This window comes from Muntiacus reevesi, chromosome 20, assembly GCF_963930625.1.
Source record: "Muntiacus reevesi chromosome 20, mMunRee1.1, whole genome shotgun sequence".
NCBI lineage: Eukaryota > Metazoa > Chordata > Mammalia > Artiodactyla > Cervidae > Muntiacus > Muntiacus reevesi.
In genome coordinates this window covers 32,454,429-32,479,341 of record NC_089268.1, presented here as the reverse complement: position 1 = coordinate 32,479,341, position 24,913 = coordinate 32,454,429, and the positions used below count along the sequence as shown (strand labels likewise).

Genomic DNA, 24,913 nt, shown 5'->3' with positions numbered 1-24,913 from the left:
TGTCCATAAAATCAATTTCTGTAGTAACCATCAATTGATCTGTTTTAGAACCTTATTCATTCCATTTTATTTTAATATATAAGAAATCATAAGTTCATTTTTCACTAGCATGCACAAATTACATTGAAAATGTTTATTTGGTAAGTCATTCAAAATATCAATAAATTATATGTCTTATATATCAGATTAAGCATTAAAAGTTAAACTAGACTGTTTTGAGATATTTCATTAATGTATCAAATGTCTGTATCCTCTTATTTCAGTGGTAGAATCTTGTGTGTGGAGAAAATTGCACGCAATAGAACTAAAAATTAATTTGATGTCTAATGCTATGTTCGATACCTGGGTCAGGAAGATCATCTGGAGAAGGAAATGGCAACCCACTCCAGTATCCCCGCCCAAAAATTCCATGGATGGAGGAGCCTGATTGGCTACAGTCCATGGGGTTGCAAAGCGTTGGACAGGACTGAGTGACTTCACTTTCAATGCTATGTTACAACCACAGAATTGTATCATATCACCTTATATAACTGGACAAATTTTGAAGTCTCTCAAGTACGTGACCTGCAGATTTTGAAGACAATTCCATACAGACCATTTTCCAGGAATAATTCCTTTAGTTGTGTTTTTCATTGCCAACATGTACTGCTTTAGGGATTGCCAAACATGTACTACCTAAACAAAACCACTTTTTGAAGACCTTGCAAAGAGTGTTTTCAGAGGACAAAGACTTAACTTGGATGACTCCTCAAAGCTTTGCGTCTCAGCTGGAAATCTGAACTTGTCATTCAGTTCTGCTTGCATGACAAATCGCTGCAGTCATGTCCAACTCTGTGCAACCCTATGGACTTCAGGCTGCCAGGCTTCTTGTCCACGAGATTCTCCAGGTTAGGATACTAGAATGCGTTGCATGCCCTCCTCCAAGACCATTTAATCCTACATGTAGCTTATTTTCTTTTTCATGGAGCACCGGGAAGCAGAAGGGCCTTGATCTTCATGACTGAAGCCATATTTGCTGTGTAAACTAGTCACTCATCAGTTATACAGTGATAACAGGGTCTGAGTTTCTCTAGTAATGGAAATAGATATGTTACAATCTATACTTTCCATTTAGTTCCCCTTATGATCAATGCCTGAATGTCAATCCTGAGTATATTACTATTTGATTCTGAATCATATGCCAAAAGAATCCAGCAGGACTGCAGGCATGTCGTCCAAGTGCACTGCCACTTCCAGTGACTTTATGGACAACATCTGTGTGTTATTTGAAAATTAATCTATTTACATCTGTGTACCCTGGCTATGTTTTGGATTCCCTTTCCTTCACAAATATCCTGAATTCAAGGTATCTAAAGTCTTGGAGCAGTTGTCCAGAGGAAGACAAGCAACAGCCCCGCCCCCAACCCTTGGGAGCAGAAAGGAAGAGAATTATCCTAAGGAATTATTTAAAAATCCAGACGCGGTAGACACAAATAAAACCATGGCTGCATAGGTTGATGTCCCAAGGGTCCAAAATTTAACGTCACATGTGCAATAATTTGTTTAGCATTAAACTAAACCAGTTTGATGAACTCAAATGCCCTCGGCTCAATAGGCAGGACTCTCCGAGGAGCCTGTGTTACTTCCCTCACTTAAGCGCAGATTTATAATAAAAAGCTTAATGCCAGTGACATGGTTTTTGGACACATAAGAACCTAAGCACTTGGAGAATCATATTTGAGAGGTCAGAAAACTCCACAGTTAAAGATCGGTGTATAATTTACTAAGAAAATAGAAAGTTTTGTTTCTCTGAGTCGAAATTTGACGAGCACGGCGAGAAATATTGAAGGTTTTTGGCATAAGGTTTTGTGCTTTCCTCATAATTTGAGACCTGCGTGAAGCCTGAGGCTTCGGGGATCACTTTCTGAGAAAAATCGGGCAATTCGATGCAGAGAATTTTGATATTTTTGGCATTTTTTGAGGTGTAACAAACACAACTCGGGATCCGAGAGGACACTCTGCGGCTGCCAGCGAGGCGGGCTGGACAGCGCACCAATCACGGCGCAGCTCCGCCCTATATAAACGGGCGGGCGCAGCGGCGCGGCCCGAGTCCCGGCCAGTACCTCTGTTTCCGGCTCGAATTGCTCTACCCACGCCCGCCTTCAACATGTCCGAGACTGCGCCCGCCGCGCCCGCTGCTCCGGCCCCCGCCGAGAAGACGCCTGTGAAAAAGAAGGCCCGCAAGGCTGCAGGTGCCGCGAAGCGCAAGGCGTCTGGGCCCCCGGTGTCCGAGCTCATCACCAAGGCTGTCGCTGCATCCAAGGAACGCAGCGGCGTGTCTCTGGCTGCGCTCAAGAAGGCGCTGGCCGCCGCCGGCTACGATGTGGAGAAGAACAACAGCCGCATCAAGCTGGGTCTCAAGAGCCTGGTGAGCAAGGGCACCCTGGTGCAGACCAAGGGCACCGGGGCTTCCGGCTCTTTCAAGCTCAACAAGAAGGCGGCCACCGGGGAGGCCAAGCCCAAAGCCAAAAAGGCGGGTGCGGCCAAGCCCAAGAAGCCCGCAGGAGCAGCTAAGAAGCCGAAGAAGGCCACTGGGGCGGCAACCCCCAAGAAGAGCGCCAAGAAGACCCCAAAGAAGGCGAAGAAGCCTGCTGCGGCTGCAGGAGCCAAAAAAGCAAAGAGTCCGAAAAAAGCGAAAGCAGCCAAGCCGAAGAAGGCGCCCAAGAGTCCAGCGAAGGCCAAAGCGGTGAAACCCAAGGCGGCTAAACCAAAGACCGCCAAACCCAAGGCAGCCAAGCCAAAGAAGGCGGCGGCCAAGAAGAAATAGGAAGTTCCTTTGGCCCACGGCTTCGAAGCTCGACACAACCCAAAGGCTCTTTTCAGAGCCACCCAGAGATCTCAGGAAAAGAGCTGTTGCACACTTAAGGGGGCGTGGCTGGGCGGAAGAGGCGGCTAGTGGGGGGCGGGCCTCGCTGGGATGGGAGGTGGGTCTTAACAGCAGGGTTTCCTTTATGTTGAGGGTAGTACTAGGGAACCGCGCAATTGGACGGGTAATTGGTTAGCGCCCAACTTGCTTGAACCCTGTACGTGGCTCACAGAATAGCGCGCTGGTTTGAAGTAAACTACGTACAGTGCCTCAAAGGGCACAATACAATCGAGCACAAGTTTAGGGAAAGTAATTACACAAATTTCTCAGACTCTACATTCTGTAGGGCTTTGTAAACCCCAAATGTGAAATTTAAGCATTTACCATTTTACAAGACTGGTTAGTCATTGAATGGGTTGCTTATGCATTTTTAACGAGGACATACTGGACATTTGGCGGGGTAATTATGCCTCAGTATCTTAACTACTATGGTTTTTTGGTAGGTAATAAAAATTCATCAGGGCTTCTGGTAGAGGACGAAGATAAGGGATTGTGAATTGGATGACCCCGGCCCACATGGTGGAATGGTGGCTACAATGGGTTAACTGTCCATTGGTTACCTTCCCAGAGGCGCAGGATAATGCTCTTATCGAGCTATCCGACCAGCCCCACGAAAACATTAAGACGGCCACTAGGTGCGGAGTCCGAGCCAATTAGCGTTACACAAGGGAACAGAGAAGCTGCCTTTAGTTACAAACCTAAAACTGGCACTTTCCCAATTACTTGTATCTGCTAGTTCTGAAATACACAATGCAAGGGCCTCACCAGGCTATTTATACTAGGTCTGGATAGCCTAGTCTAGGCCCTGTGATTGGGTCAAAGCAAAGTAACAAAGCAGCCAATGAAAAGGTAGACCTGTTAAAATCATTTACATTTGTGTTTATGACGCCACAATAAAATTAATCCAATCCTGAGCGAGATCTTACGAACCTCATTTGAATACCGCGTCTATAAATAAATGTGACCTCACTTGAGGTAACTATTTTCCCAGCTACTGGCGTAACTCTTCCATTTTTCATCGGTAAGATGCCTGAACCCACCAAGTCAGCTCCAGCCCCAAAGAAAGGCTCGAAGAAGGCGGTGACCAAGGCGCAGAAGAAAGATGGGAAGAAGCGCAAGCGCAGCCGCAAGGAGAGCTACTCCGTGTACGTGTACAAGGTGCTGAAGCAGGTCCACCCGGACACCGGCATCTCGTCCAAGGCCATGGGCATCATGAACTCCTTCGTCAACGACATCTTCGAGCGCATCGCGGGCGAGGCGTCGCGCCTGGCGCATTACAACAAGCGCTCGACCATCACATCCAGGGAGATCCAGACGGCCGTGCGCCTGCTGCTGCCCGGGGAGCTGGCCAAACACGCGGTGTCCGAGGGCACCAAGGCCGTCACCAAGTACACCAGCTCCAAGTAAACTTGCCAAGTAAGCGTCTTCACACCCAACCCCAAAGGCTCTTTTAAGAGCCACGCATGTTTTCAGCAAATGAGTTGTAATCCTTTCATTACAAAGGCTATATTCCGATTTCTACCACATTTAAATCTTCACTAGCACTCATTAAGGTTCTATTGCTCTGCGTAAGAATTCCTATGGGCAAGCTAGACAATGCATGCCATACACTGCCCACTACAGGCAAGAAGTTACACAGAGCCATGATACCACGAAACCATTTGTCAATTTGCCCTGAAAATGCCGTTTAAGCTACAGCTTTCTTTTCCGTACGCAGGTCTTCAAGTTGATCCTGACGTTGATCCGGAATTTGGCGATGAACCCTTACCCAGAATACGAAAGAGCATGCTCTTACCAACTTCATTCTGCGCACAGCTTTTCCATTTTTCTTTTCCTTTTTTTAAACCACAGATACATTTATTTCGGGGAGGTGGGGGGAGGGAATGCTGAAGACGGAATTTTCACAGAAATGTTAACAAAGGTTTTTTCTGGTTTCCTTGCTTTGTAATTGGTGCGGTTTCTGTGGTGAGGAGGAGCCTACGCTCTCCTAAAGGCACCGAGGAAAAGAAAAAGGAAGCCTTGAAATCCTGTCAGCTGCTATAATTTCTTTCCCAGAAAGTTCTATTTATTTGTAGTCCATTGGGGGCAGCATTCAGCTTTAAAGTACTCTGGGTCTCAGATGTCCGGTTATCATTCTCGTCATCGGTAAAGGAGTCTGTCTACTCGGCTCAGGCCCTTTTGAGCATTCTTTCTGCTTTCCCGGGTGTCTGCAAGCATCAAGGGCGGAGAGGAATTAGAAAGGAAAGGAAAACCCTTCCTGGTAGAATATGTACTAGGTAGGATACAAATAAGCGCTTTTCTTTCTGGGAAGTAACATTGTGTCAAGAAAATAAATCTGAAGAGTCTGGGACCTGGGGGGCTAGGAGGGAGTTGCCAGGAGGAAGGGAATCAGTAGAGGTAACCAAGAAAACTACCAGGCAGATGAGCATGGGCTGAGGATGAAGCAATGAAGAGCCAATATAAAAGTTAAGGAACACTCAGCCCGAGGGTCTTGGCCCATGTGAACCCTCAAGCACCTCTGCTGATCTTTACCCAAACCTGAGGTTTGTTTTTTAAGGTGTTAAGTGAAGCCTGGCCATGGTGGGGAGCATGAAAAGAACTTTCCCAGTGAAGCCGGAGTCACCAGACCAAAAGGAACTAGAAATAAATACACACATTCATTCACAGTTGATAATGGATGGCAAAGAATCTGTCCTGAAACTTGGTGCTGAGCAAGTAAACTCCACAGCTGAGAATTTGGAATACAAGCCAAGCTTCACACTTTTTTGTTTCAAGTTGAATAGAATAAAATAGGGATTCAAAACACCTAGGCTGAGAATTTAATTTAGAAATATCCCAAACTGTTTTGGTGCCCCTTGGGCACCTGGTAAAAGCAAATACAAATCCTCTCTGAAAGAGTAAGCTTCATTTTGAAAGTGAAGTCGCTCAGTCGTGTCCGACTCTTAGCGACCTCGTGGACTGTAGCCTACCAGGCTCCTCTGTCCATGGGATTTTCCAGGCAAAAGTACTGGAGTGGTTTGCCATTTCCTTCTCCAGGGGATCTTCCTGACCCAAGGATTGAACCTGCGTCTCACACATTGTAGGCAGACACTTTACCATCATTTTAGGCCCTAATAAATCCCACATATATATATACTAAAAAATGAAAGAGGAGCTTTACAACCAAAATTAGCCAAAGACACCATGACCAAGAACAACAGACAATGGAAAACAAAGCACACATTAACAGATACAGACTTAAAGTGACTAATACATTTCCAAACAAAACCTGAAATATGTGAAGGGTTAACAGAATACAAAAAATGATCACACAGTTTTGAAGAAAACAAATATTTCTAGAGCTTCTATTTGTTTTCTATATAGAGAAAACAGAATTAAAAGCTTATTGGATGAGCTTAATAGTAAATTGGACCCAATTGAAGAATTTTCATGAATAGCAAACCAGATCTCAAGGAATTACCCAAAATGCAGAGAGAGGAATATAAAAATGAGTTTAAGAGATCTGGAATTGGTAATAAAATTGTCTGGTATGCATCTAACCATAGTGGCAGGACAAACGGAAAATGATGCAGATGTGAGATTTAAATGATCAGGACCAATAATTTTTTAGAATTGATGGATTACTCATAAAATGTAGTGAAATGATATAACAAAAAAGGGTTACTGTGTGACACTGAACTAAACCCTATACATTCTTACAAATTTAATGCTGATTTTCTGGGTGGACATATAGCATCAGATTAAAAACCACTGCTTGAAATTCTAGCATGGGGTAGAGGGGAGTGATTGATTATTTACATACATTTTGTATCTTGTAATTACTTATGTTAATGTTAATATCTAATGGATTATCTTGACTTTCATACTATCAGCACAGAAAAAAATGTTTCATATCCCTTCCAATAAGAACTTCGCCTTATGTTTTGTCAAATTATTGTGTTAGCTAAAATCACAAACTATCCCATATTAGACATGCTAGCAGATGTCACCATTTTTTCCTCCTTTTCACAGAACTAACTTTGGTAGTTTGTGATTTATAATAATACATATGCATGTGTGTGAGTAGTCTTTATTGTATTGATGTAATTTCCTTTTAATTCTATTATGTGTTATTAGGAGTGATTTATGGATTTTTGGCATCTGATGAAATAATGTGCTTTTTCTCCTTAAACCTGTTGCAAAAAGTACACATAGATATTCTAATGTTAATCCATAGTTCTAGTTCTAGGCCAAATCTTATTTGGTCATTTCTTTTCTTTCTTTCTTTTGGCTGTGCTGAGTCTTTCTTACTGCTCAAAGGCTTTCTCTAGTTGCAGCAAGCGGAGGCTATTCTTCATTGTGGCAGGTTGGCTTCTCATCGCAGTGGCTACTGTTGTTGCAAAGAGTATAGGGTCTAGGCTCACGGGCTTCAGCAATCGTGGCACATGGGCTTAGTTGCATTTCAGCATGCGGGATCTTCCTGGACCAGGGATGCAACCCGCCTCTCCCACAGTGGCAAGCGGACTCTTAACCACTGGACCACCAGGTAAGTCCCTTATTTGGTCATGTTGTATCTTTATCTTAAATAGTGCCTGGATAAATTTTAATATTTTACATGGGTATTTAAAATTCTCTACTATTCATACATAAAATCATTCTATGATTTTTCTCTTTTCAGTTTGCCCTCATCAGATTTTGTCCTTAAAGTTATGGTAGCTTCATAAACTTCACTGTGGGGGATCTCTTTTATTACTTACTGCTGTATAATAAATAATCTCCAAACTGAGCAGCTTAAGTCAATGAATATTTATTATCTCATTCAATTTCTGAGATCAGGAATCCAGAAATGACTTTGTTGTTGTTCATTCAGTTGTGTCCAACTTTTTGCGACCCCATGGACTGCAGCATGCCAGGCTCTCCTGTCCTTCACTTGCATGACTTAGTTGAGTAGTTATGACTCAGGGTGTCTGGGGAGTTTGAAGTCAAGAAGTAAGCAAACAATGCAGTCAATAGAAAGCTTGACTGTAGCTGGAGGATTCCCCAGACAAGTGTCTGTTGCAAGAACTCAGTTCCCCCAGAGGATGGAAGAGACTACTTCAAAGCACAGTAGCTGTTATCCCATAGAAAGAGAAATCAGAAACAGAGAGAATGGCAGGAATGCCTCTGTGACCTAAATTTGACACAATGACACTTCTGCTACTTTCTATGCATCAGAAGCAAGTCACTTAAATCTGGTATTTATTCAGAAGGGGAATTAGGATCCATCTTTTGAGGTAAGCATATTAAAATAATTTGTGTATGTATTTTAAAACCACCACATGATTCTTTTATGCTTTAAATCTTGAATGTAAAAAGTATTTGTGCTTTAAAGATTACATAGAAATAAGCTATAAAATCACCCAAACTTAATACCTTTCCACTCATTAGATTTTTAGGAATTCCAGCAACATAGACTATAATAGACCACTTTCTACAGAGACAAAGTCAGTAAAACTCTCACATGATGTCCTGATAGTTCCTTTTTCTGAGGTTGTAAAGGACAAAATAGTAGCCATTTATGTTAAATAAAACATTATCTCAGATAATAGTCAATACTTTAAAAAAATATTGAATGAATTGAATTAATTCACCTGAGAAATCCTCAGCCACAACCAGTAAAGCAAATCTCTGATGCATGATTGTTTTGGAATGCATGATAGGTTTGATCTTTTTGAAACAAAACAAATTAAAGAAAATAAATATAATAAAAAATTATAATCCCAGGAAATACTCTGGCATTTGAAAAGAGATGAAAATAACACTTAAGAAAAAAATTAATGAAATTTACAATTGATAAGAAGTTTAAGAAGGTAAAAATTTATTTAAAATATAGGAGTGAAGACTGATGACTGAAAGAAAATACAATGTTTAAAAAATGTAAGGTAACAAATTAAGGGTTAGCAGAAGCTTGGTAAAAGAAGAAACTAAAGAAGAATTAAGTTATGAAGGTTTATAAGGAGATTTTGATGTATGTCAAAGTACCCTAGTAAATTGTATCATGGCAAGTTATTTATTTACACATCAATTTATTTAAGAGATAGTCCTTGAATGTCTTTAGGCTAGTCACTGACATGGGTACTGGAGATACAAAGAGAAATAAGGTTGTCCTTGACTTCAAGGAGCTCTCAGTTTTGTAAGACTATCAAGAATGCTTACAGTTAACTGTTTTCATATCCCTTTATCTTTCACCAATGCCTGAACAAGTGTTTATCACTCTTTGGAAATTTGCAGGTGAATAGACTTAGATTCACATGAGAACTACCAAACTCATAAAATTAAGGCAAAAAAACACACAAACTATCCCAAGTTATTAGTGTAAGCAGTATAGTAATATTAATACCATTGTAATATAGTGACAAAGCTAAGGGATGGTCCATAGGGCTGCACTCGTATCTGACACCAACTGCAGGGTTCGGAGTTCTCACCAAAACTACACTCAGATGATGTAATTTATTACAAGGACTCCCAGAACTCACTGAAAGCTATTATACACAAGATTAGGGTTCATTATAGCAAAAGGGCACAAAGCAAAATCAGCAAAGGGAAGAGACTCATGGATCAGAGTCAGGGTCTTCCAAACTGAGAGCTTCTAGTAGTACTTTTCCAGCAGAGTCACCAACTGTTAACAATACCTTCCTGCAATGATGTGTGAAACACAGTATGTATTGCTAACTAGGGAAACTCAATCAAGCCTCGGTGTCCAGACTGGATCTTTAGTACCCAATCCCTCTGGATCTAGTATACATATGGCATGACCCAAAGAACCCCCCAAAAATGATTCTATTAGACCACCCAGTGTAGCTCAAGGCCTTGTGGTACACAAAGATATTATTATCTTTTATCCAGCAATACATTCCAAGAGCCTACAGATCATGTTCTAGCAAAGGGGAAAGGCCATATCTATTCAAATAAGGCTAATTGTGCACAGAGTCACAAGAAAAACTACATTTTTACAATGTTGAATTGATAACTCAGTTGGTAAAGATCGCCTGGAATGCAGGAGACCCCCGTTCAATTCCTGGGTCAGGAAGATCCCCTGGAGAAAGGATAGGCTACCCACTCCTGTATACTTGGGCTTCCTTGTGGCTCAGTTGGTAAAGGATTCATCCACAATTTGGGAGACCTGGGTTCGATCCCTGGGTTGGAAAGATCCCCTGGAGAAGGGAAAGGCTACCTACTCCAGTATTCTGGCCTAGAGAACCCCATGGAAGTCCATGGGGTCTCAAAGAGTTGGACACAACTGAGTGACTTTCACTTCACTTCATCTATCATTGACTATAACTTGAGTTCTACAACTATTTGCTTCTTATATCTGTTCTGTCACATACTTTTGCATGTTTAAATCAACTATGAATCCAGAAATTATGTCTTATGGAAGACTATTTTTTGTACTTTGTTCAGATGAGCAACTTCAGCAGTCTTCTCCTTGACTTATACCAACTGTTCTCCAAACACTTCCAGCAAGAATAATGGAGTGGCTTGCCATTTCCTCCTCCAGAGGATCTTCCCAACCCAGGGATTGAACACTTATCTCCTGCTTCTCTTGCATTGACAGGCAGATTCTTTACTGCAGAGCCACCTGGGAAGCCCTATGTTTTGAGTCATTATCTATTAATGCTAATAATGACTATTATGTATTGATGCTAATAAGGTGTAGGTAACATTGGAACAGAGATTCCTCATAGCACATTATAGAAGCATATGTAAACAGAACCCTCTTTTTGTATAGCAAATATTAATACTGATGACAAAATGGCACCTAACATATAAACCATTTTTGTTTCTTCAATCAGGGGTGAGATAAGAGTACAGAGAATAAATGAATGCAAACAATAACTGAAAATGAAAATCTGGCCATAGAAGTTATGAGGTGTGATGTCTGATCTGCCCAAAATAATTGATTAGTGTGTATATACCAATAAAATCCTACCCATCCTCATTTACTGCACATTGATTTATCTGCAAAGGAGAAGGAGATCATTACCTGGGTGGAAGAGCATAAACAAGATGTTTTAGCTTTCTCATTTTATTTTTATTTAAATCATGAAGATAGAATTTATTTCTGTCATAGGCCTAATTACTGGAAATTTATTATTTACCATCTACTTACTTAGGTGGGGGAAGTCTAAAGGAGAGAATGGCAAAACATCTGTAAATGAGATTCCACATTTAATAAAACCTGTGGATAACTGGAATTCAGCTTTTATTAATTCAAATCCTTCTCTTTAGATAACCCTTTTCTATACAAACAATTTATTCATTTTTCAGTTTATTTTCTGCCATTAAGTTTTGAGTGGGTAAGGCCTAAGAAGTGTTTTGGCTTTGGTAACAATCTCGAAGGTAAACAACTTAGTTTATCTAAGCTGACAAATGGTAAGTCACCTTCAACACCTGAATTAACGGGAAGACATTACTTTGAAGCACTCTCAGAATTAAGTGTGCTCTATTTGAATGAATGAATGAATGAAGTCACTCAGTCGTGTCTGACTCTTTGCGACCCTGTGGACTGTAGCCTACCAGGCTCCTCCGTCCATGGGATTCTCCAGGCAAGGATACTGGAGTGGGTTGCCATTTCCTTCTCCAGGGGTCTTCCCGACCCAGGGATCGAACCCGGGTCTCCCCCATTGAGGGCAGATGCTTTATGGTCTGAGCCACCAAGGACTTTTAAAAACAAATTGCTAGGCCCCACCTCAGTTTCACTAGATTCACTAGATCTGGAGTAGGGGCCAATAATTTGCATTTCTAAATTATCAAAGTGATGCTAATGCATCCAGGGATCACACTTGGAGGGAAAAAAAAAAAAAAAAAGTGGAACCCCCTCAATTGTGTTGGACTCTTCGCAACCCCATGGCAGCCATCCCATTTCTCCTAGGATCCCAGCCCAGGGATCAAACCCGAGTCTACCTGCATTGCAGGTGAATTCTTTACCACTGCGCCACCCGATATGGTACTATCAGTCACCCAAAACTGGAAAATCACCTTGAGTTTCAAGTTTAAGTGTCAAGTCCTGAAAATTAGCGCCTCCTTCTGGTGTGGCCATACAAGAGTGGAACGAATAGCGTGGGCCTTCCATGCCCCGCCTCTGTCTGCCTCACCTCCAGGAGCCACGGCCCTCCACACCGTCTCCCTCACTGGGTCTTTCCAACCCACCTCATGCTCCGCTGTTTTTCCTGGAGCCCCACGTTACGCGTACATCACTTCAGCTCCCCTACGAAGTCGCCAGTAAGCTGTAGGCTTCCGCCCACCACTTTCGCCCCTCAAGCTTTCTCGTGACCAACCCCTACTGGTGCGCAGGCGCAGCCGACCCCCAGCCTCTCTTTCATCTGCCAGTGCAAACGAGAGGTCCCAACAGTCTAAGGGGACATTCACTTATTGAAACGGAGAAGCGAGTTGTTTGAAAACCGAGAAACAAGACATCACCCCTCTTTTAATTTTTTCCTCCTCTCAAAACCTGTTCTGAAGAGGCACTTTCCTCATATCTAGTCCCCAAGACACTTTCCTTGCGCCACCTGTTTATTCGTTCTCATATTTCTAGGGCACTTTGAGGATTAAGTGGGTGTATGTGTATGTATGTGTGGGTTATTATTATATCCTACTTGAAAAACTGTGTGTTTTAAGTTTCATCTTCAGATGCATGAAGGACCTACATCCATTGGGCTAGAGTTGACATGGAGCATACAGCCCACAGTACTTTTAGAGGCTCATGGATGTATTTTATTTTCTTCTAAAATAAGAATTAAAAATGAACTTTTAGGTCGATGAAAACGTTCTAATATATCATAAAACTAGAACGATGAAACCGTTCTGCTAAAGGTACTAATACTTAATGTAATTTTAATAATGTTACTGTTTTTGTTGGTTTTATGGGGAAGACAGCCCAGGAAGGTAAAAGAGAGTGGGGCCCGCAAAACACAGTGCAACCTTGGGTGCTGGTAACACACAACCATTTCCAATTACTTCTATTTACTTAAAAAAAAAAAACAATTTTGTGTGTGTGTATGTGCATATTTCCTAGTGCTTTCCAGATGCTAACTCCTTTAATCTTCCCAACACACCTGTGAACTATTATTATCACTATTTTAGCCATATGTATTGAATGCCAGCAGAAATATCAATAACCTCAGAAATGCAGATGACACCACACTTATGGCACAAAGCTAAGAAGAACTAAAGAGCCTCTTGAGGAAAGTGAAAGAGGAGAGTGAAAAAGTTGGCTTAAAGCTCAACATTCAGAAAACCAAGATCATGGCATCTGCTCCCATCACTTCATGGCAAATAGATGGGGAAACAGTGGAAACACTGACAGACTTTATTTTGGGGGGCTCCAAAATCACTGCAGATGGTGACTGTAGCCATGAAATTGAAAGACGTTTGCTCCTTAGAAGAAAACTTATGACCAATCTAGACAGCATATTAAAAAGCAGAGACATTACTTTGCCAACAAAGGTCCATCTGTCTAGTCAAAGCTTTGGTTTTTCCAGTAGTCGTGTATGGATGTAAGAGTTGGACTATAAAGAAGGCCGAGTGCCTAAGAACTGATGCTTTTGAACTGTGGTGTTGAATAAGACTCTTGAGAGTCCCTTGGACTGCAAGGAGATCCAACCAGTCCATCCCAAAGGAAATCAGTCCTGAACATTCATTGGAAGGACGGATGCTGAAGCTGAAACTCCAATACTTTGCCCACCTGATGCAAAGAACTGACTCATTGGCAAAGACCCTGATGCTGGGAATGATTGAAGGCAGGAGGAGAAGGGGATGACTGAGGATGAGATGGTTGGATGGCATCACTGACTCAATGGACATGAGTTTGAGCAAGCTCTGTGTTGTTGATGATGGACCTGGAGGCCTGGTGTGCTGCAGTCCATGGGGTAGCAAAGAGTCGGACACAACTGAGCAACTGAACTGAACTGAACTTATTGAGTTGCTCAGAGTTTAAAAAAATGTATCCAATATCATCTAATTAATCAATGGCAAAAGGCATTCTGACCTAAGAAGTTTAGATCCAGAGTCCTTGCTCTAAACTGTTGCGTTAGAGACACTCTCTCTTTAGAACAAACTAACCAGTCTGCCTGGAGAAGGAAATGGAAACCCATCCCCACCAGGGATCAAACTGGCTCCAACTGCAGGGGAAGGCAGGAGTCATAGCCTTTGTATCACCAGGCTCTCAACCATTGCATGAGATATTGTCCCTTTAGAATGAATTAACCAGGCTACCTGAAGAAGGAAATGGCAATGCATTCCAGTATTCTTGCCTGGAAAATCCTATGGAGCAAGAAGCCTGGCAGGCTACAGTCCATAGGGTCAAAGAGACACACGACTGAATCGACTTAGCACTGAATCCAGCTACTCTGAGCTTTCTTCTTGACTTGGCCTACAAAGACTTAAACAAATGTTTAATGTAGTTCTGAAAGCTTAAGGCCTAGGATAAACATAGCTAGTCTTAGGTTGCCTGTCCTAAATTAAAATTCACTTTTTTTCTTCCTTTTCTCTTCTGTTTGTTTTGGAGAATCATCCTATTTTTGCTAATTATGGGAATTTTACAATGCTTTACCATAGTGAAGTTTTGTCACATAACATTGAATTTTTAGGTTATTTTGGAGTTTAAGAACATTTTACCATACTGAGTCATCAATAAATAAATAAATAAACATAGTCTAGTGTATCAGTTCAGTTCAGTCACTCAGTCGTCCAATTCTTTGTGACCCCATGGACTGCAGCACACCAGGCCTCCAGGTCCATCATCAACAACACAGAGCTTGCTCAAACTCATGTCCATTGAGTCAGTGATGCCATCCAACCATCTCATCCTCAGTCATCCCCTTCTCCTCCTGCCTTCAATCATTCCCAGCATCAGGGTCTTTGCCAATGAGTCAGTTCTTTGCATCAGGTGGGCAAAGTATTGGAGTTTCAGCTTCAGCATCCGTCCTTCCAATGAATGTTCAGGACTGATTTCCTTTGGGATGGACTGGTTGGATCTCCTTGCAGTCCAAGGGACTCTCAAGAGTCTTATCCAACACCATAGTTCAAAAGCATCAGTTCTTAGGCGCTAAGTCTTCTTTATAGTTCAACACTCATATCCATACACGACTACTGGAAAAACCAAAGCTTTGACTAGACAGATGGACCTTTGTTGGCAAAGTAATGTCTCTGCTTTTTAATATGCTGTCTAGATTGGTCATAAGTTTTCTTCTAAGGAGCGAGCACCTTTTAATTTCATGGGTGCAGTCACTATCTGCAGCTATTTTGGAGCCTGAAAAATTAAAGTCTGTCACTGTTTCCATTGTTTCCCCATTTACTTGCCATGAAGTGATGGGACCGTATGCCATGAGGGTGGTCCTCTTCACTTTCTGCCATAAGGGTGGTGTTATCTGCATATCTGAGGTTATTGATATGTCTCCCAGCAATCTTGATTCCAGCTTGTGCTTCATCAAGTCCACCATTTCTCATGATGTACTCTGCATATAAGTTAAATAAGCAGGGTGACAATATACAGCCTTGACATACTCCTTTCCTGATTTGGAACCAGTCTGTTGTTCCATATACAGTTCTAATTGTTGCTTCTTGACTTGCATACAGATTTCTCAGGAAGCAGGTAAGGTTGGTCTGGCATTCCCATCTTTTTAAGCATTTTCCACAGGTTGGTATGATCCACACAGTCAAAGGCCTTGGCATAGTTAATAAAGCAGAAGTAGATGTTTTTCTGGAACTCTCTTGCTTTTTTGATGATCCAACGGATGTTGGCAATTTGATCTCTTGTTCCTCTGCCTTTTCTAAATTCAGCTTGAACATCTGGAAGTTCACAGTTCACATATTGTTGAAGCCTGGCTTGGAGAATTTTGAGCATTACTTTACTAGTGTGTGAGATGACTGCAATTCTGTGGTAGTTTGAACATAGTTTGGCATTGCCTTTCTTTGGGATTAGAATTACTGACCTTTTCCATTCCTGTGGCCACTGCTGAATTTTCCAAATTTGCTGGCACTTTCACAGCATCTACTTTTAGGATTTGAAATAGCTCAACTGGAATTCAATCACCTCCATTAGCTTTGTTCCTAGTGGTGCTTTCTAGGGCCCACTTGACTTTGAATTCCAGGATGTCTGGCTCTAGGTGAGTAATCACACCATCGTGGTTATCTGGGTCATGTAGATCTTTTTTGTATAGTTCTTCTCTGTATTCTTGCCACCTCTTCTTAATATTTTCTGCTTCTGTTAGGTCCATACCATTTCTGTCCTTTATTGTGCCCATCGTTACATGAAATGACCCTTGGTATCTCTAATTTTCTTGAAGAGATCTCTAATCTTTCCCATTCTATTGTTTTCCTCTATTTCTTTTCACTGATCACTGAGGAAGGAAGTCTAACATATATCTGTCTCTTAGTTTGAGTGAATCTTGTTTTTTATTTCAGGATTTCATAGTTTTATATATACAGATCTGGAATATTTTTTCTTGGATTTAGAATCCTTAAACTGTATTATACTGTTGTAAATAATGTCTGAATTTTCTATTTCAAATCTAGAAAGGCCATGAATTTTTATGTTGTACTCATAGATTCAGTAACCCTCTTATGCTCAGGACGATCTAATTGTTTATAGATTCTTGTTAATTTTTACAATGACATATTATTTTCAAACAATAAGGATAACGTGTTTTACTGTTGAATACTTATCCTTCTTATTTCTTGTACTTGTCTCATGATATTGGCCAGGCCCTCAGTGTTATGTTGCATAAGAATAGTACCACAAAGTTTTTGTCTTTTTACACTTTTGGAATCCTTCTAAAATTGCACTATTAAATGTTGCGCTCACTGTAGCTACTTCTTATGAAGTGACTCGCTACTCTTTATCCTTCTAGTTTATTGAAAATATTGATAATGAAGGCATATCATATTCTAACAAATACTTTCCTAGTATCTGTGCAAATGATAACAGCTTTTCTCTATTAATTTCTTACAGTGGCAGATTTCAAATGTTAAACTTCTCTTCCATTCTTATAATAAACCCAACATAATATACTATTGTGTTTTAAATAATGTTATCTCTTGATTTCATTTGCTTGCATTCTAAATAGAGCTTTAAAAAAAAAAAAAAGAAAAGGAATTTCATAAGTAAAATGAGACTATAATTTTTTCTCATCTATTTCTCTCTTTCATTCTGTGTTGTTCCTGTCCAGTTTAGGTAAGGGTAAACAGTTTGCCCCCCCCCCAAAAAAAACAATTTAGCTATTTTTCTATTGAAACATCTGTAAGATAGGGATTGTCAGTTACTTAAATTTCACTACTACCTGTAAAACCCAGCCAAATGTGGTATCACTTAGACTGAAAAGTACAAGAAAAAAAAATTTTTTTTAACTGCCAGTCCTATTTCCATTATCATCACTTGTTTATTCAGCCCATTACTTAAGTTTTTCTTGAAAATTATTGATTTCTGTTAAGCTTAATATCTCTCTTTTGGTAGCAACTGTCCTTTTTCTATTTGTATAATTTTTTCACACACACGATCTTTTTCTCCTCATTAATTTTTTTCCTCATTAATTTTTATAGATGTTTGTCTATTGTTATAAGACTTCAAAGGACAAGGTTGTTGTTTATGGATTATCTTCATTAAAAAAAATTTTTTTTTAATTTTAAGGTTGACATAATTAAAATAATATGTCAATGTGAAAATCCATGAGAACCTATAAACACACCATGAAATCAAATAAGAACTCAGTAGGGTTGGTAAATATGTGCACCACATAAAAATACATAACCTTCTATACATTATTAATTGCCTATATGGAATTTAAGCAGAGCATCATTCACAGCAGTACAACAAATTCTAAGAATTCTAAGATCAATTCTTTCAACTTAATTTTGATTTACTTTCTTGTTTTTTTCTAGCTTTTTGTTGTTGTTGAACACCTATTTTGTATATCTTTAGTGATTCTTGTTCCTTAAAGTATGCTTTGAATATTATGTGTGTCCCTTGTAGTACACGTTTAGATATATCCAACAATTTTCATGTGTATTATTTCCATTTATATTTATCTCATAACATTGCATAGTTTCCCTTATAATATTCTAATTCATTATTTAGAAGTGCACTTTCAGTTTCCAATCATATATCAAGATTGTTTTATTTTTATTATCCTAAAAATATCTTTTCTGTTGCTCTTTAATTAGATAATGCAAAAGAGTGTCATATATATGGAACTGATTCTTTTGTATTCATTGTGACATTTTCTGAAGCTAGTGTTGAATTTTTGAGACTATTAAATGTGTGCTTTAAAAGTTGGACATTCCCTATGTGTGAAGTACAAGAATCACACACAGATCAAGTTTGTTGACTGTGTTGTCCAAACTTTCTATAAGCATACACATTTTTTTTTGTTGTTTGCTATGGGAATTTATAAGCTTAATATAATGAAAACTTGACCAACAGCTCTAAATTTGAGCTTCTCCTGCTAATTCTGTCAGTTGTTACCTTATTTAGTTAGTGGTTGTGTAATCATTGGCATATGAGGTCCCGAATGTTTCACATTATCAATAGATTTTAGTTTTATCTGTATGGAATATAGCTCTTTTTGATTTCTAGAATTTCTATTGTTTTTTTATTTTTTAAAATTAGGTTGGTTTTGACTGTACCTTGTTCCTTGACTGCATTATCAGATTTTTATTTCTTTAAACTTTCAGTAAATTGTTATTTCATAGTATCTGATAATTTCAGTATCTGGAAATCATTGTCTGAGGGAAAGACGGAATCTAAGGCTGTTGTTTCTTTGGAAACCCTACCTCTACAGTGTCTCTTTTCCTCTTCGATCTGATACTATTTGTTATAATCTTATATTTGGACATCCCAAGTTCCTGGTAGAATGTTCCCAACGTGATAGACGCTAAATAAGTAATTGCTGAATAAATAAATCACAATCAACCTGTTCACATTGTATCTAGAAAAGTAGGTGGTGAAGAGGTTTCCCGCCTGGAGTTTATGTTTGCCTTCATAAGACACTAGGGGGCGCTACGAACCTAGCTCACAAATTTGAAACTAGGGGTTAGCGCTTGTCTGTGCAAGGCTAAGGAGCCTGGGGAATGTTAGGGAGAAAGGCAAATTTAGGGAGCACACCTCTCTGCAGAAAAGATAGATGGTATTGGAAGAATCAGCCAAGAGCTGGTTTCAGTCGAAGATGATGATGAGGGTAATAAAAACTTTAAACAGAGGGTTAAACAGGCGTTAAACAGAGGATTCTTCCATTTCTCTGTGTGTGTGTGTGTGTGTGTAATCTTTTCACTGGTTAGACTGAACTATTTGTGACCTTCCTTGGTAGCTAAACTAGATGTTATTTCATCCTTTCCAATTCGAAGGATTGTAGCCATATGGGCTATGAAATTCGTTATCTCCCTTTAAGTGATGCACTTTTCCTCCCTACCCTTTATTTTCACGCTCTATTTCTGTATCTTGTGTACAATAGGAAACATTGTAGTCGGAATTGTCTGGATGACCACAGTTCGTTCCCTCTCCCTGCTCTAAAATCTAGATTCAGATGTAAAGATACTGCTTTCAAGGAGGTATAAACGGGCCTTGCAAATAGGAGACAGAACTGTGCCTCGAGCTTTGCATCTTTGGTAATTTCAAAGCACTGGCGAGAGTGACTTCTCGTTTTTAAAACAAACTAGTCTGAATTGTTATAAACGAAACGGAATTTATTTTATTTATTTATTTTTATTTTCTCCTCTTTATTAAAAAACGCGAAAAAACGGAATTTATTATTAAAAGCTTAACTAGATTTAAAAAATTGGCCTGATTGCTGGAAAACTGTCCCAGGATATGAGAAAGTAGATCTGGAATCATTTATTTGCATGCAGGTGAACCAATCAGCAATTGCAAAAGCAGGCCTTCATTTGCATAATGTTGCCTACAAATTCGGTGGTGCAGACGCCATTTTATTTTCTCTCAGAAGAAACTGAGTTCAGAATGCCGGAACCAGCCAAGTCCGCACCGGCCCCGAAGAAGGGTTCCAAGAAGGCGGTGACCAAGGCGCAGAAGAAGGACGGCAAGAAGCGCAAGCGCAGCCGCAAGGAGAGCTACTCCGTGTACGTGTACAAGGTGCTGAAGCAGGTCCACCCGGACACCGGCATCTCGTCCAAGGCCATGGGCATCATGAACTCCTTCGTCAACGACATCTTCGAGCGCATCGCGGGCGAGGCGTCGCGCCTGGCGCATTACAACAAGCGCTCGACCATCACATCCAGGGAGATCCAGACGGCCGTGCGCCTGCTGCTGCCCGGGGAGCTGGCCAAACACGCGGTGTCCGAGGGCACCAAGGCCGTCACCAAGTACACCAGCTCCAAGTAGATATATTTGTCGCTAACTATCAAACCCAAAGGCTCTTTTCAGAGCCACCTCATGTTTTCACTATCAGAGCTGCGCACGAGTGTGAATACGAGCCGCTAAATCAGTGTTTATGATAACACGTATTTACCAAAGCATTTAGATAGCCGACTTACTGCCTACGCTTGCTTTCTATCAAAGGTTCCACTTACAAATGTCCCCAGCAGCCTAACTGAATGTCGGCTGAAATAATCTGCTAACCCCAATTCTTGGAGCTCCAAGTTATCTTCATAAAATTTGTACAGGGTCCTCCGCTGGCTTCTATGGGCACGTTATGGATCTCTGATCTTGGTTATATGTAAGCCGTCACCCTGCGGAGTTCGAGAGGCAGCGTTTAGGTTTGAAAATCCCGCTCTCTAAAACCGGAACTTTGTAAGTATGACGTTGTGGGACTCCACCCACATTCTTTTGTGTGGATCCAGGACTTCCCTTCTAGCTCAGTCGGTAAAGACTGCCTGCAATGCAGGAAAAATGGGTTCGACTCCTGGATCGGGAAAATCCCCTGGAGAAGGAAATGGCAACACACTCCAGTATTCTTGCCTGGAGAATCCCGTGGACAGAGGAACCTTGCGTGCTTCACAGTCCATGGGTTCGCGAGAGTCGGGCAAGACTGATTTTTCACTACTACTCCTACTAATTTCTTTTACTCCCTCTCGCCTACCCTAGGTCTTTGCCTAGGGCTTTCGAGTTCTGGCTAAGCATTTTATCTAAGATTCTTTACATGTTTGGTGGCTGCATCTCTCCAGTAAGGGAACAATAGTTATTTTTTTTATTGTGTCTTTCTCCTGGATTTTAAAGAGGCTCTCGTCATTCGATTTTTTTTTTTTTTTTAAGAATACAATCATCCCAGTCTCCTGACTCGTTTTACAAACTAGACTTGTAAAGTTCACAGAATTTTGTGTTCAGCCGACTCAGTCTTCTCACCGGTGCGGCCACATACTTTGAAACCTGTCTCAACAATCTCCATTCCGTCCGGTCACTGCGATCTTCCGAGCCCATCCCCCTATCCTGCCTCTAGTCCTCCCCGCGCTCCGTTCAGAAAAGGCAGCGATCCTGGTGACAAAGAAAAGGGTCCTCAGGGCCGGCTCAAAACGCAAACAAGAACTATGGATGTAAAGATGCTTTTTAATGTTGTGAGCCGAACACCGAGGTTTGAAAGCCTACGGTTTATGCTCAAGAGAATAAAACCCGAAAAATAAAAGGCAGAGCTCTTCCTCATTTCTCCGGAAACTGCAAGGTAGAGGCGTCCTTTTGGAAGTTAGGAAGAAGGGTTCGGTTAAGGGCACCTCACCCACATCTGGAAATGCCAAATCCACCCAAGAACTGCTATTATTGTCTTTCAGAAACAATCCCAGGCGGCCTCCCTGGCCAGTCTATCCGAGTTCCCTTTTATTGTCTCAGAAAGGTAAAAAAAAATAAGCACAAGGATACAAACCAGTTTATTTTCAGGTTGCCAGTTACAATTGCTCTTGGACTGATTCTGATCACCTTGCTTTGAGTTTGTGGTGATACTGAAACTCTTCTGTCCATAGTGAATTTGGTTTCTATTCCAGAGTCACCGTGGGGGGTTTTATGTTTCGCTTTTTTTTTTTTTTTTAAACCGGCTCACAGCCTTTGGTTGATCCCCCATCTCCCAGAAATCAAAAAATCTATGCTATGGCCACAAGCCCTGCAAAGTCTGGCCCTCATCTCTCTCCAACCCAAACTAAAGTGATTTCTTTTTTCTCTATTTTGTTTTGTATTTCTTCATTGCTTTTGGTTTTGTTCCCACCACCCTCCTTCCCCAGCATCCTTTAAACTGTGGGCCTCTTTCTCCAGCCTCCAGGCCTCTGCAATTATTCTTTGCCTGAAGTGTTCCTGATTCCACATCCACCCCCAGCATATACAGTTTATTGACCAGCAACTCCAATTTCAGCCTAATGACTACATTCTTGGGGAAGCTGAACTCCACTGTTTAAGGCTCTCAGAGCCACAAACAACTGGCTGTATACCCACCCTCACCACCCCACATCCCCCCACCCCCCAATTAATCAATACTGAGGGACTTGGGTGGAATCAGAACCCCACTCCTGAGCCTAAGAGAGGGACTCTGCTTTCCCTGGATCACAAAGCAGGGAGAAAATGGAGACCTTAAAAAAACTGAGGTTGTATTAGTAAGCAAATGACCTTTGAGATGGCACGTGCACTGCCTGATGTAAGAACCTTATAGACAGATAGAAGGTACATCCACCAAGTTCATTGTACATTCAAGTGCCAAGAGCTGAATTATGTACTGAATCTATAAAGAACTTGAGTATGCATCAGAATCACCCAGATGGCTTGTTAAAGGATAGATTGCTGGCCCCATTCCCAAAGTTTCTGTTTCATTAGCTCTGGGGAGATGTGAGAACTTGGCTTACAAAAAAAAGTGCCCAGCAAATAAAGATGCTCTTTATGTGGTAGGTTTTGAGAACATCTAATATATGGAGAAGAAAAAGCTAACACAGAGTTCTGGGTGATAAAGATGAGTTTATGGCCTGGAAACAACTCTACTTAGGACTGAGCCCCATGTGTGGCCATTATCTTGTTATCTCCTGTCTTGGGCCATCATATTTGATTAATGTACACATCTGCCCACCTGGATTAATCAGATTTGTTTTCCTAAAATTGAAGAAAAAAGGGATTGAAGAAAAAGGCCTAAGTGTTCAGTAATTCCTTAAACATAGTCAGCAAATACAACTTTCTAGAAAGTTTCTTTTTAATTATCTGAAATTGTTTGGTTTTTTAATGTTTACATCCAAAAGAACTTCCATTTGTACACTTTCAATTTCTTAAGAACATATGTAAACTATATTTGTTGAATATATACATAAACATATTCCTAGGTTGTTTCACTCAATCCTCAGAAAAATATGAAGTTACACCTACATTACAGATAAGGGAACAGTGGTTAGCAATTTGCTAAAGACCACAAATATAGAAAATAATTATTCAAGACTTCAAGTGTATGTCATCATGGTTCAAATGCCACTTTCTTTTTCTCCATGTCTCTTTGATGTCATGAAAAATAATAATACCAATAATGCAAATAACAACAGCCAAAACATAGAGCATTTACCATGTGACAGACAGTGGCCAAAATATGAAGTACTAGTTAATGTCATTCACCCCCAAAACAGTAAGATTGGAATTAAAGTTATCTCCATTTTACAGATAAGGAAACAGTCATAGAGGTTTAAATGGCTTATCCAACGAGAGACAAAAAATAGCATCCCTGTGCACAAGGTTTCCTTCTCCTTTTTATCTCTGAAGAGGAGTATTGAGATTTTCTTGAAAACCTAATAAACTATTTATTCAATGACATGTTATTAAATATTTAAACTCTAAATATTTAGAGCCAACATAATGACTTTGTAAACGTGTGCAGTGTGCTCAGTTGCTCAGTGGTGTCCAACTCTTTGCAACCCCATGGACTGCTAAATATATATATAATACACAGTCGATTTACAACCTTAATTCCCAAGTAGTTTTCTCTAGTAGCATTTAACAGCCTTCAAAATATCCTATGATCACACACTCCCCTTTATTATGTCCGAGAAGGCATGCTGTTTTAATATCTTCAGTTCAAGTTCAATGCCTATCTAGATTTTTCCATTTCCCTAGCATCAGAGTTTACTTTCTGTTTATAGACGCCTTTCAGCTTTTCACTAACGTCTGTGCAAAGTGTCTACCGCACTGAGCTGGCCTGTTCACTGCTTCTGCCGCTAAGCCACTTCAGTCGTGTCCGACTCTGTGCGACCCTATCGACGGCAGCCCACCAGGATCCCCCGTCCCTGGGATTCTCCAGGCAAGAGCACTGGAGTGGGTTGCCCTTTCCTTCTGCAATACATGAATGTGAATAGTAAAAGTGAAGCCGCTCAGTCGTATCCGACTCTTTGCGACCCCATGGACTGCAGCCTACCAGGTTCCTCCGTCCATGGGATTTTCCAGGCAAGAATACTGGCGTGGGTTGACATTGCCTTCTCCGGCCAGTTCACTACTACCCGCTAAATATATAGTTCAAGTATATTATAATGGAAATTGAATCAGCTCTGGTGGTCTACACCTGAAACGCAGGGAGTTAAAAAAAAAAAAAAAAAAAGCCGATGAATTAAAACCCATAGCAGCCTAAACACCTCCGTATTACATAACAAAGCGCCAAACTCTCTTAAGTGAATGGGTAAGTGGCCCTGAAAAGGGCCTTTGGTTTCACTCGGCTATGCCGAATAGCAGCCTGGAACTTAGCCGCCGAAGCCGTACAGGGTGCGGCCCTGGCGTTTGAGCGCGTAGACCACGTCCATGGCAGTGACGGTCTTGCGTTTGGCGTGCTCGGTGTAAGTGACCGCGTCCCGGATCACGTTCTCCAGGAACACCTTCAGCACCCCGCGAGTTTCCTCATAGATAAGCCCAGAGATACGCTTAACACCACCACGGCGGGCGAGGCGACGAATAGCAGGCTTAGTAATGCCCTGGATATTATCCCGAAGAACTTTACGATGGCGTTTAGCACCACCTTTTCCGAGACCCTTTCCTCCTTTACCGCGTCCAGACATCTTGGAGTCGCAAATTGAACAACCCCGAACAAGGTTAAGGGCGCCTTTTTAGAG

The 24,913-nt window shown here is 41.0% G+C and overlaps 4 protein-coding genes across 4 annotated transcripts; 3 read left to right on the top strand and 1 right to left on the bottom strand.

Annotated features, from left to right (window-relative positions):
* The first annotated feature begins 2,146 nt into the window (after nucleotides 1–2,146).
* Nucleotides 2,147–2,861, top strand: LOC136151573 (histone H1.4). Its single transcript, XM_065912815.1, has one exon. The coding sequence runs from the start codon at nucleotides 2,147–2,149 to the stop codon at nucleotides 2,804–2,806; it is 660 nt and encodes a 219-aa protein (XP_065768887.1). The 3' UTR covers nucleotides 2,807–2,861.
* A 1,044-nt stretch (nucleotides 2,862–3,905) lies between these two features.
* LOC136151673 (histone H2B type 1-M) lies at nucleotides 3,906–11,077 on the top strand. The gene is made up of 3 exons (XM_065912994.1): nucleotides 3,906–4,321; nucleotides 4,623–7,430; nucleotides 10,325–11,077. The coding sequence occupies exon 1, from the start codon at nucleotides 3,932–3,934 to the stop codon at nucleotides 4,310–4,312; it is 381 nt and encodes a 126-aa protein (XP_065769066.1). The 5' UTR covers nucleotides 3,906–3,931; the 3' UTR covers nucleotides 4,313–4,321; nucleotides 4,623–7,430; nucleotides 10,325–11,077.
* Nucleotides 11,078–19,863: 8,786 nt separating this feature from the next.
* Nucleotides 19,864–20,897, top strand: LOC136151457 (histone H2B type 1-C/E/F/G/I). The gene has a single exon (XM_065912590.1). The coding sequence runs from the start codon at nucleotides 19,872–19,874 to the stop codon at nucleotides 20,250–20,252; it is 381 nt and encodes a 126-aa protein (XP_065768662.1). The 5' UTR covers nucleotides 19,864–19,871; the 3' UTR covers nucleotides 20,253–20,897.
* Nucleotides 20,898–22,410: 1,513 nt separating this feature from the next.
* LOC136151497 (histone H4) lies at nucleotides 22,411–24,889 on the bottom strand. Its single transcript, XM_065912674.1, has one exon. The coding sequence runs from the start codon at nucleotides 24,857–24,859 to the stop codon at nucleotides 24,548–24,550; it is 312 nt and encodes a 103-aa protein (XP_065768746.1). The 5' UTR covers nucleotides 24,860–24,889; the 3' UTR covers nucleotides 22,411–24,547.
* Between the last annotated feature and the right edge of the window lie 24 nt (nucleotides 24,890–24,913).